Genomic DNA, 12,056 nt, shown 5'->3' with positions numbered 1-12,056 from the left:
TACCAAAGATATTTATTGTTTACTGTGGATGTACACAAACCACAGCTACTACCAGCGTTGGTGTATGGTGCACAGCTAAAAAGATGGTTCTCAAGGGTTCTCTATCATGTGTTTTATACAGAGCTTATGTTTTAATGGGTCTTTGCTTGATCAAATGGTTCTTGAGATTGATGGAGAATGTGTAGTACATGATTCTATATAGAACTGCTTTGAAAATTGTTCTATCTATTACCAACAAAAGGGTTCTGCTATTGTTATGATGTCAGGCTTGTAACAGTACACTCTTAAAAAGATGGTTCTTCAAGGGTTCTTTAGTAACAGAACGGGTTTAGAACCATGAATTTTATATAGAACATTTTTCATGCTTAAATCATTCTATGTTTGACGACCTGGTTCTTCAAATAATGGAGAATGTGCTGTATATGATACTATATAGGACTGTTTTGAAAATGATTCTATATAGCGAGTTCCATATAGAACCCTTTTCATGCTTAAATGGGTCTTTGCCTGGCGAGATGGTTCTTCAGATTGATGGAGAATGTGTTCCATGTAGCCCCAAAAAGCGTTCTTCTATGATCACGATGTGAAGCAGGACCCTTTTTGGCACTAAGCAGAACCCTTTTCAAAAAGGTTCTAGAACTATATAAACCACATTCTCCATCAATCTGAAGAACCGTTTGGGCACCCAGGCTTCTAGAATTCACGGTTCTAAATAGAAACATTACATTTACGAATTTACTAAAGAACCCTTGAAGAACCATCTTTTTGAAGTGCTCACAGAATCCTGAATCCTGAATCTCGAGCAGAGGTTGATCATGTTGTTCACTCGAGTGGTGCTGAATTCAGCGCAGCAGCTCAGGTGGGGGAGAACAGCTCGCGCGCTCCTCTGGGTGAGGGGCTTGGTTTCCTCCCTGGCTCTGACCCCTCACGCCTGGATCAGATCGGATGAGTTTCTTTTCCGCTGCGCTGTCTTGTTCGCGACGCAGCGCCATCAGTAGACGGTCATGTCCCGCATTTGCACCGGAGGAGCGCGCGGATGGGCAGACGAGCGCGTGTGTCACTTAAAATGACACGCGTGCCACTTTGCAGCGCGACTTGCGGCGACGGCGCGATGCGCACCCGTGTCACTTCCTCTGCGCGGATGGCCCGCGGCGGCGCGCGCCCTGTCCCTCCGGGACGGTGACACAATCATCGGCGCGAGCAGGACGCCGGAGACACGCGAGTGATGAGCGCGCGCGGCTGACTGACGGAGGCCGAGGCTTTTTTGTCGCTCCTCATTCTCACGATCTGCAGCTGCCACATCAAACGCCTCCTCTGCCCGTCTCCCACTCTTTATCACCGCAGCGGGGTCTAATCGCCCTGATGGGCCAGAATCGACTCACTGCGCTTAACACGCGCGCAGCGGTCAGTGTCTGTCCGTGTGGTCGCATAATAAACACGCTATAGCGCAGAACGGAGTCATTCAGATAGCATAACGTTTAGTCACTCAGACCTCCAGCAGCACAGCTCCTGAGAGGTAATGATGTCCTACATCTGCGAATACTCCTAAGATTTCCTTCCACTGGACGCTCTGAACGTGTCGTCTTTCACGGACATTGCGTTACTTTTAAACCCAGAGTGTCGGTTTACTCCAACGGTCAAATTAAAGAAAACCTTTCACCATTTGAACTTCCACTAACCTCCATATAACGGGTTGGATGAAGCACAGAGAAATTATGCTTCAGTGAAAATGTGAGTCAAAATCCTCCTCTGTTTAAAGTGAACGCGTGGAGAAGAAGGCTTCAGTGAAAGTAAAAAAAGGTCATTTTCAAGTAAAAAGCAAATAATTTAAGGCATGAGTTAAAGGATGTTTGTTGTCAGGTGGTGTGTGGTTGCAGTGAGTAATAGGTGGTGCTAGATTTTGCACAAAGACAATATAAGAGCTGTGGGCAGTTTCATTTTACACTGGCATGGATTTTAGTGGGCTATCGTGGGCTGGAGGTTAGGGATCTGGCCCTGTGAACAGAAGGTTGCCGGTTCAATCCCCAGTGCCGACAGTCCATGACTGAGGTGTCCTTGAGCAAGACACCTAACCACCAATTGCTCCCTGGGCACCATAGATAGGGCTGCCCACCACTCCAGGCAAGTGTGCTCACTGCCCCCTAGTGTGTGTGTATTCACTAGTGTGTATGTGGTGTTTCACTTCACGGATGGGTTAAATGTGGAGGTGGAATTTCCCCGTTTGTGGGATTAAAAAAGTATCACTTAATTTAATTCAAATGCACAGAAACTCCAATGACTGAAAACAAAAATCCGGCCTTGGAGATTTGTATCAAGAACTTGTGAAGGCCAAACTGAAAATGTATGTGGTAAAAATACATTTTTCTCATGGGAAAGTAATTGAGTACAAGTACATGCATTCCACTTCAGAAATACTTAAAACAGTACAGATCTTCCAAAGTAATACTTAAGTATAGTAACAAAGTACATTTACTCAAGTATTTTCTACCCCAGTATATCGTTCTATTAGCATTACTAATAGAATGTGAAGCTCTGGAGCAGCCACAAATGGGCCTAAGCTCACTTATGCCAAGCATCGCCTGGAGGATATAAACCCCCACCGCCAGCACTGGGCTGTGGAGCAGTGGAGCTGTATTCTCTGGAATGATGGAGCACCATCCAATACATTTGAGATGACCTGGAGATCCCAAACTAATCATTCAACAGGACCTGACCCCACTACGCCTTCTCAGAATGGTACATGCCATAACTGCAGCAAAGAAGAGCAAACTCTCTATTAATACCCCTGATTACAGAAGAAATGTTGGATGAGTGGGTGTCTACATACTTTAGGACATATAGTGGAAATTACATATAGTAGACATCTGTTAATTACATAGCTACATACATACATTACTTCAAGCTACACAACTAATTTAACTGATTAAACTGGATGACACAGGACAACAGATTTCTTCATATTAACTCAAAAAACCCTATGCATGATCAAAGGGTGCTTTGCATCATGAATGGGTTCTTCAGATTGATGGGAAATATGTTGTATTTGGTGCTATACAGAACCTTTTTGAAAGTAGCACCCAGAAGGGTTCTTATAAAGTTATGATGTCAAGCTTGTAACAACACAAGAACCCTTTTTGGTGCTATGTAGAACCCTTTTCTAAAAGGCTCTATATAGAACCATACAAAACACACTCTCCATCAGTCTGAAGAACACTTTCATGATGCAAAGCATGCTTTGATCATGCAGAGTGTTTTTTGAGTGTTCATGGTTCTGTATAGAATCATTCTCTTTACTAAAGATCCCTTGAAGAACCATCTTTTGAGAGTGCAGTGCTGCTGTAAAAAGTCTCAAAGATCAAGATAGCTAAAATTACATAAGTGGCACCATAATGGCAGGATCATGGACATAAATAGATGTGTGCCCTTATTTATAGTGTGAATGAATACGCTCTCTTATTCTCACAAAAAGCATTCTCTAGCACCCTCTGCTGGCTGCTTCTATACTTGCACCAACATCAAGTGCAATCAAGTATGTTCTGCCAACTGGCGACCATAAAAAACAGAATATCCTGTCCTCTGTTTGGGTCTTTAGGCTTCTGAATGCCTTGTTTATTATTCCTCTAAGTTGTATCTACAGTGCCCTCCACAAATATTGGAACCCCTGGTAAACATGAGCAAAAGAATGTGCAAAAAAAGAAAGAAAGAAAAGAAAAGAATGAGCAAAAACAAAAAACATATTCTTTATTGTTTATCCTTTTGATCACTTATTCAAGTATTAACAAAAATCGACCATTTACAATGATTGAAAAAAACTATATCTTACCAGCAAATGATTATTTTTCTCAAATCTGTGTGTACCTCATTTGTTGGCACCCCTACATTTAACCCTTTGTGCAGCCTTCCTTTGCAGAGATAACAACACTGAGTCTTCTCATATTATGCTTGGAAAACATATGGCAAAGGATCTAAGACCATTCCCCCACACAGAATCTGTGTAGATCATTCAGATTCTGAGGTCCATGCTGTGTTTAGGTCAGGAGACTGGGGTGGCCATGGCAAAACCTTAAATCTGTGGTCAGTGAACCATTTTTGTGTTGATTCTGAGGCGTGCTTTGGGTCATTATCCTGCTGGAAGATCCAAACTATGGCACAGTTTAAACTCCTGTCAGGTTTTGATGCGATTCCTTTGATTTTTATTTATGTTCTAGTTCACTTTCAGTGGTGCAGTATGGGTAGCGCTTAAATAGCACTTAAGCAGAAAGAAGGGCCTTGGTTCAACTCCCTGACTGGGTGATCAGGGTTCTTTCTGTGTGGAGCATGTTCTCCCTGTGTCTGCGGTGCTCTGGTTTCCTCCCAAAGTCCAAAAATATGTAGTCCAGGGAACTGGAGACGGACTGCCCTACAATGGACTGGCGACCTCTCCAGGTGACCAGTGACCACTCAGACTGCGATCCAGGACAATAAATGTGTGTATGTGTGTGTGTGTGTTTGTGTGTTTGTGTGTGGTACTTGATTGATCCCATGTATCTGAATAAAATATCCAGGGCCTTAGGAAGAAAAACAGGCCCACACCACACACACTTCCTAAGGCCCTTGACAATTTATTCCGATACAATGTGTGGGGTCGGTATAGACATACAAGGATAAGGATAGGGAGGCTTTATTGTCATCACATTCACATCACATGTGGTACATGAGGTGGAACGAAATAGTTTACTAAAATAACTAATAATAAAATAACTAACTATATTTAGTAAATAATAAATAAATAAAGTAATAAATAAAAAATAGATAAGTAATAAATAAAATAACTAGTGTACTAAAATAAAGTCTTCTTCCTGGCAGTTTTTTTATATCTCTAGTTGCTTTAAGCTTCTTAATTATTGCCTTGATAGTGGAAATGGGATTTTCAACTGTTTAGTTATTTTCTTGTAGCAATTTTTTGCAGCTCAACAACCTTTTGTCATACATCACTGCTATTTTCTCTGGTCTTTCTCATAATGATTGATGACTGAGGGAATTCGCCCTGTGTTTCAGCCAAATTCCCTCAGTCATCCATCCAGACATTAAAAGAAAAAAACTAAATCTTGTCATGAAATAAATGTTCTTCTTAAATCTATATAACAATATTTAGTTTTTTTTCCTTCAATCACTTTACCTTCAATAAACATTAGATTTTTGTTATTTTGAATCAAAAATCATTTTCATTTTACTTATGATGCTAATATTTGTGGAGGGCCTTTTTTCCATCGTCCTCTTACTATTTTACCTTCAACTCTTCAAGCAAGCATAAGTCTTTTCCAAAGAATGGGTACTCCCAGAATATTTCGAGAAGAGATTTGTCCAAGATTTGGTCTGCACTTGAAGTGAAAGCTGAGACTTGACTTGGTTGAGGGTCAAATTTATTAGTTTTCTATGTCGTCCAAAACAATGCTAAAACATTTGACTTAAAATTATGGAGTGACTGTAATTATCACCGTTTTATTATCATACGAGGGGTCACAGCATTCAAAACATCACTTTAAAATGTCCAGCGTTAAAATGTCAAAAAATCCCAAATGGCTTGGAATAAAATGTCTTTAACTTACATTTAAAGAATGGTTTTGATTTGAAGTTACCATGTTGGATTTTGACAACCATGAACATTTAAAAAAGTAGCCCTATCTTTAAACAAAGATTACTCTTTACTCCAGGAACTTGTGGTACACTTGACGTGTTTTATTTGGCAGTTTACAGTATTTACAGTACTTTGTTCGTGTGGTCCCTCTGAGTGTGAGTAGGCTACTGTGGTGCCGTTTGCATTCAACACATTAGCGTTTTAATCAACAATAAAACACTTTGGCTTTTTTCACAAAGCGATTACCTGGAGAGATGAGAAATTAGTCAAACTCGCTTTACATCAGTTACAGATGAGTAACATATGATTAACATAGTAATTACAAATCAAAACAGAACAACCGACAACTAGAATGTTAATATACACTTTAAACATACTCTCATCTGTCAGGCTGTAAGAAGTCTTTTATAATGTGCTTTTCCTATAGATGCTGTCAGTGTCCTTACAACAATTATAGTTCATATGGGAATTGTGTCCATATACAGTCACCACGTTACACTGATACTGGCCTGACATTTGTTAGTCACCAGTTTATGAACACTGATTTTAACAATTCTTTTTTGACATACATACAAGCATTCCTCAGAGTCAATATGAATCAGGCTGGCAGTGAGGAGTGAAGCTATCGCATGATCCTGGGTGCTGACCTGTCATTGCACACAGCTTTCCTGAGACGCACCCCTCTGCGGATGGACTTCAGAATGTCGTCTCCCTCAGAAGGGGGCGGGGGGTCCTCCTGGTGGCCTTGGCTGGGCTGGGGGTCCATGGGGAATGGGTACTGACCTTCTCCTAATGCGTGGGCATTAGCCACAAGCTCGCCAATCTTCTCCACCAGGCTGTGGCGGTTTGCAGCCAGGAGCTGGTCCTCTTCTGTGCTGAGGGCCATAGCTCCAGGCTGGTGGGTGTATATGCTCATGCCTGAGCCCCAAGCAGGGGTGGGTAGGCTCATCCGTTTGGGGGAGGCTTTGTACTCCAGGATCTCCAGAGAATCTTCACTGTACAAGCTCTCCTCACTGCCATTGTGCTCTGGTGGAGGGCTGGGGAATCCAGGGGAGTCTGGGACAGTCGGCGTCTTCACTGGAACAATGGGAGGCCGGATGGGAATCGGACCCACATTAGACGGGACACGTCTCACACCAGCTTTGGAGGAGGGGGTCCTCCGGATCGTTGCTGTCCCAGAAGAAATGACGGTTCCTCCTGAAGCTCCTTTGCCATTGGCTGCAGGAGAACCCTGCGCACCCACTCCTCCAGGAAGCCCTGCAGTGCTTGCTGGCCGCTTGGTCTGTATCATGCGACGGTAGTTCTGGGCCAGGTTGCTATGGCGAGGGACGGTGGAGGATTTGTCAAAGTCCGTCTGAGCATCGCTGTCAGCGTCTCCGTTCATAGAGTAGCAATCATAGTCAGAGCCTGTGGACAGATATTGGGGCAATTATGAGCACTGACTGTCATTATGAGTTATTAATTCTGGATTTCCTACATCACTGACATGCATTCAGTCTTGTATTTATATTGTTTAAAAGAGTATCATGGAAAATTGAACTTAACTTGTTTTGTAAAATAAAGCAGTTTGAAGTTTTATGTAAACACAGTTAAAGTTTCAAAACGTACCAGTCTATACAGTCCAGATAAGGATGAGGCAAAAACAGCCCATTTTGAATTCACTGTTTCTGTGATATCATGAGAACAAGCTAATTTAGATATATTCTATTCATCCTAGAGTTTTTTCTTTTTTAATGAGGCAGCCAACAGAACAGAGGTAATTTCTCTTATATTAGCCTTAAAGGCAAAAACAGCTTGTTTAATTCTAAGCAATAAAGATATGATATGATAAATATATTATGTTTTTTTTGGTAAATAAAATCACACAAACGTTATAGGTGAACCTCAAGAGACAAAAAATCCAATAAAAGATTACTATTATTACAGGGATCCTTTAGATACTGTTTAAAAATATATTGTTGAATAATGGTTAAGCAACCAAAATTAATATCACTGGCACTGTGATATATGACTGTAATGTTGTGTGATGTGTGTGTGTGTGTGTGTGTGTGTGTGTGTGTGTGTGTGTGTGTGTGTGTGTGTGTGTGTGTGTGTGTGTGTGTGTGTGTAGATGTGCTGGGAAGTTACCATGTGAGGGGATGGTGTCCTCAGAGCAGGATGGAGTGGTGTTTTGTGTGCTGTATCCACTGGAGTACTGCAGGGAATCACAGCTACTCTTCTGCTGCTCCAGACTCAAACCACGAGTCAGAACCATTGCCAGCTCACTGGCTGCAGACATCATCGGCTTACCATGCTGAGAGAGAGAGAGAGAGAGAGAGAGAGAGAGAGAGAGAGAGAGAGAGAATAGGGAAATTAACACATCACTCAGAGTCAGAAACAAGTCTGTTAAATTATGACATAATTTGAACAATAAACAATAAACCACATAATCAGATATTTAAGCTGCTGATCCTAATTATTTTCCACAGTTGTTAGTTTCACAATTATGTTTCCATCACAACAAACAGAATATCAGTTGGGTGTATTTTTATTCAGTGGGTTGTGGCAAATACATATAAATAAATAAAGTGGTAAGCTCTTTTACTGAGACAAGTTATAGAGCTTAGAATTACAACAAAGAAATCGCTAACTAATGCAATAACACCTCTAGAGGATAACAATAAGATCAATTTGTTTATGTGAGCTAAAACTATTTCTGTCATCAGTTGGAACCTATCAAGTACCAACAGAAAGCACTGCAGAATCACTAATCATTCTATTCGGCCACTCCAGCCACACAATTTAACAGGCATAAAATGAACAAAAAAATGAAATTGTTCATCGCAATTAATTATAATGCAAATAAGCTATGGCTAAAGTTTCATGATCGTGACAGATCTAGCCAGAAAACTTCTTGGGAACTGTGGAAGGTATTTTTCTATAAATTGGAAGAGGTGTTAATGTCCCCAAAACCAAGAGACTAGCACAACAGTACACTTAATAAGGCGGTGCCTAGAATCCTAGTTTGTCAGTGTCTGAAGAAAACAGCCTTTTAAACCAAACATCATAAAGATGCAGAGGTTAAGTAGGCCTATGTGTTACATTAAGTAACTATATTATCATGCAGCAAAATGAGTAGGCTTCTAAATTCATACAATGAATCTTCTTAGAGTAGGAATACTAATCTAGGCTCAGATTTCTTTCTTAAGCCGGATGATTAATCTGCAGACATGAAAAGATCCTGGATCAGCACTCCTACAGTGAAAATTCTGGTGAATAAAGGCCAAGAAATACATGTGAGATCAACCTTTTATGAAATGATGGACTTTGGAAAGTTCTCAAAACGACTTAAAAATCAGGCCAGATTCCATGATGATGTTTCTATTTTTTGCTATTATTATGTTATTTCTCTGTTTGTAGGTGCATGGTATGTGAGGATTGCTCAGTAGGCTGGATACTGTAAGCAAATGGTCCACTTTTTGTATTTTTTTTCATTCTTGATCACTGACAAAATGTTATGTGTATTATTAAGGAACTTTGTGTTATAAATTTCTGAGTCGTGCCTCAGCGACGTCTTATGCACCTTTCCAGTGATGTTTGCTGGGCTCACTCTGGTCCTGTAAGTATCCTCAGGGTGCATCACACCATTCCCTCTGGGTCCTCCAGGGGGCTCTGCAGCCTCACTCCTGCGCTGAGGGACAACGCCAGGCTGCTCACAGTGAGCTGCTTTAGCCCACTCCTGCTATAGCAACAAACAAGACCGTTTTGGAACGAGACTGTGTAAGCAAGATACAGATAGATCTGTCGGTAGTTCATTAGTTATGTCAAATGATAAGAGGCCAAGAGCTGAAAGACATAGATGACCAGAAAAAAAAATACCACAACAAAAGATAAACAGCAAGTAATTAAATGAAAAAACAAGCATGAAACCAGATTAACTAAATAATGTGTTTAAAAGGCAAAAAATAGAATGTAAGAACTTAAATGAAACGAGACCAAATGGTCAAAATGAAAACAAACCTTCCAGTGAGGAACTTTTGATGTGGGTGAAGGGGAGTTTGATCCAGGGAAATGATTAAAGGATGGGGACGCGGGAGCTATGAAAGACAGAGGCCTGATGGAGCCATTGTAAAAGTGAGCAGGGCGGAAAGTAGCGAAGGATGAGCCAAACTGTGGAGATGGAATGACATTTGATCAGATAGTCAGAATGATTATGGAGAACAGACTCCATTGAGCTCTATGAAGCAGCTACAGAAGCAAAATCATAAATGTAGACTTGCGAAACTGCGGCAAACTAAACTTCGACTGAGTTCAAATTAAAGAAAAAGCAGAGGTCAAAGCAAAAGCGAAATGATTAAAATGGAATGAATGCACTAAGAAATAAACTGTATTCATTATATTTTAATAAGTCATGTTAGTCATGCCACTAAGAACTGAACTTGCAGCCAGTGTAAGCTGTAATACTCACTGCTGTGGGAGATCCACACTCACTGACGGACTGGCATGTCTCTGACGCTTCAGAGGATGCAGAGCTGGATGACTTCTGCAAAGAAGAGGTTTGAGGATAATGTGTCAGAATCCAGTAGCAAGTTAAAATGTCAGTCAACTGAGAATGGATCAATTTTCTGATTGGATCTAAAAGAAAATGTTACTCTCAGTCTGAATAGACTAACTGTATGGTGCTATTATTAGATTCAATAGCAAATCACCTGACTGGTAATGTCCGACGGCATGGGAGATGGAGGTTTGGAGTGCATGTTGGCATCTTGAGAGATGAATCCGGAATCATGAGAAGACACACTGCTCAGGCGATGAGCACCACCTGGTGGTAGATGCACCAAACTGAGAGACAGAGAGATTAAAAATTGGAGCTTTCTGTAAACTGAACCCTTTGAAACCTAAGTGCATTATTCTGTTAATAGTCTTAAGACTTAATTTTTCAGTGACTACTATGAATCATTCAGTTACAATTAGGGAATTAGCATGTAAGCTATGAGTGAGGAACTTCAGTGTGGGCCAGATACTGTCCCTTAGGGTTTAAGGATTAAATGGAGACGTAATTACATAAGGCATCAGGCCTTAAAGGAGAACTCCAACAATGTCTCAAATTTTCTGCATAATTCAGTCATTAAGATATAAGCAAAGTCTTTCAGAGTGGTCTGATGTGAAATGCTGCATTGGAGAAGCATTTACAGACTCGGATTTTCTTCCCAACGGGGAAACCAGTGGTGATAGGTCACTACCAATTTATTTACTGTCCAAAATAAAAAACTGAACCTACACATGTCTTCAGAGATTTAATCTATAATGATACAATAGTGGGAAATCTGAAAAAAAAATTAGGTACTATTTTGCCTTACAGCACTGCACATACCTCTCTGCTATGAATAAATATATATTTTTAAAATTGAAACGGTGCATTTCATATTAAACCACAATGAATGTCTATGTCTTTACAGTTTAACTGTGCAGAAATTTAAAAAGTGGTGGAATTCCTCTATAATTAATTTAGTTTAATTAGTTTAATTTAATTGGTCATAATGTAGGTCAGGTTTAACAAAAGTAACAACTACATACGGAAATTTGTTGGATTTTTGCCGGATTATCTCCCTGAATGGCAGTAATGGCTAATTCCCATTCACTGGATTTCTCATATGGCAATAGGACACAACCCTTTTAGCCAGGTGTGCCTCATATTTGCACCCTATTAACATAATTTCTTGCATGAATGATACGAATAAATGATTCCTGCTGATAGATTAAGCCACAGTAATGTCAGGCCAGCATGAAACATCAGTGATGTAATAAGATGAGCACCTGCACAAACTGCTTTTCCTGGAGCCAGTACTGCTGGGGGAGGAGGGGGGAGTCTGGTAGGACCAGCTGTAGTCAGAACCCTTCAGGTCCAAAATCACCTGGTGGAGCAAAGCATAAGTTATTTAGGAATAATTCCTGCCGAGTTCTTTTGCCTTCTAGTGTGCTGGCTGTGCACATCTGAATGCTGTTTGTCATTCATCTATATATAGCCTGTGTTTTCATAAGATCATAATGGAATTTTGTTAGTGCTCTCTGCCAATTCTGAGCCTTGTGATTCTCCCAGAAATTTTTTTGAGTTTTCTCTCTGTTTTCAGTAACTTTGGTCTGATATTTTTTTCAACTGTTGGACTGTCTTCAAGTTTGGAATTATTCCCTGCCAGCAATAAAGTTCAGCTCTCAACTGGATCCTACTTGAGTGTTTCCTTCACCCAGACTGCCAGCAGCAAAGAATCTGAGTGTTTTGTATCAATGAGATAGGTAAAGACTTTAATTACATCTTTCTACAGCACTGTGAAAAAGTCACACCACCGTGACCACCCTTCATTTATTTTTTCCCAGGTGAAGAGCCAATAAGTACAGTTTTTCATTTTTCAGCATCAGGAAAAAGCAGAAAACATATGTCACAGAATATTTCACGGCAAAT

General features: G+C 40.6%; 1 protein-coding gene across 6 annotated transcripts in view; it reads right to left on the bottom strand.

Moving 5' to 3' along the window:
- Positions 1-5,697: 5,697 nt before the first annotated feature.
- Positions 5,698-12,056, bottom strand: part of mtss1la (MTSS I-BAR domain containing 2a) — a 36,286-nt gene continuing 29,927 nt past the window's right edge. For 2 of the 6 annotated variants that reach the window (XM_017689710.2, XM_017689797.2), the window contains 7 exons: positions 11,414-11,511; positions 10,306-10,438; positions 10,065-10,139; positions 9,617-9,766; positions 9,180-9,338; positions 7,745-7,910; positions 5,698-7,024 (listed from right to left, as the gene is read on the bottom strand). In XM_017689710.2, the coding sequence (XP_017545199.1) occupies positions 6,240-7,024; positions 7,745-7,910; positions 9,180-9,338; positions 9,617-9,766; positions 10,065-10,139; positions 10,306-10,438; positions 11,414-11,511 (1,566 nt within the window). In that variant the 3' untranslated portion in view covers positions 5,698-6,239. The remainder of the gene's footprint in view (positions 7,025-7,744; positions 7,911-9,179; positions 9,339-9,616; positions 9,767-10,064; positions 10,140-10,305; positions 10,439-11,413; positions 11,512-12,056) is intronic. The other 4 variants (XM_017689833.2, XM_017689901.2, XM_017689757.2 and 1 more) reach the window with 3 other exon arrangements.

Source organism: Pygocentrus nattereri, chromosome 7 (genome assembly GCF_015220715.1).
Source record: "Pygocentrus nattereri isolate fPygNat1 chromosome 7, fPygNat1.pri, whole genome shotgun sequence".
Classification (NCBI taxonomy): domain Eukaryota; kingdom Metazoa; phylum Chordata; class Actinopteri; order Characiformes; family Serrasalmidae; genus Pygocentrus; species Pygocentrus nattereri.
The sequence above is the reverse complement of the archived record's forward strand: the minus strand, read 5'-3'. Positions and strand labels throughout refer to the sequence as shown.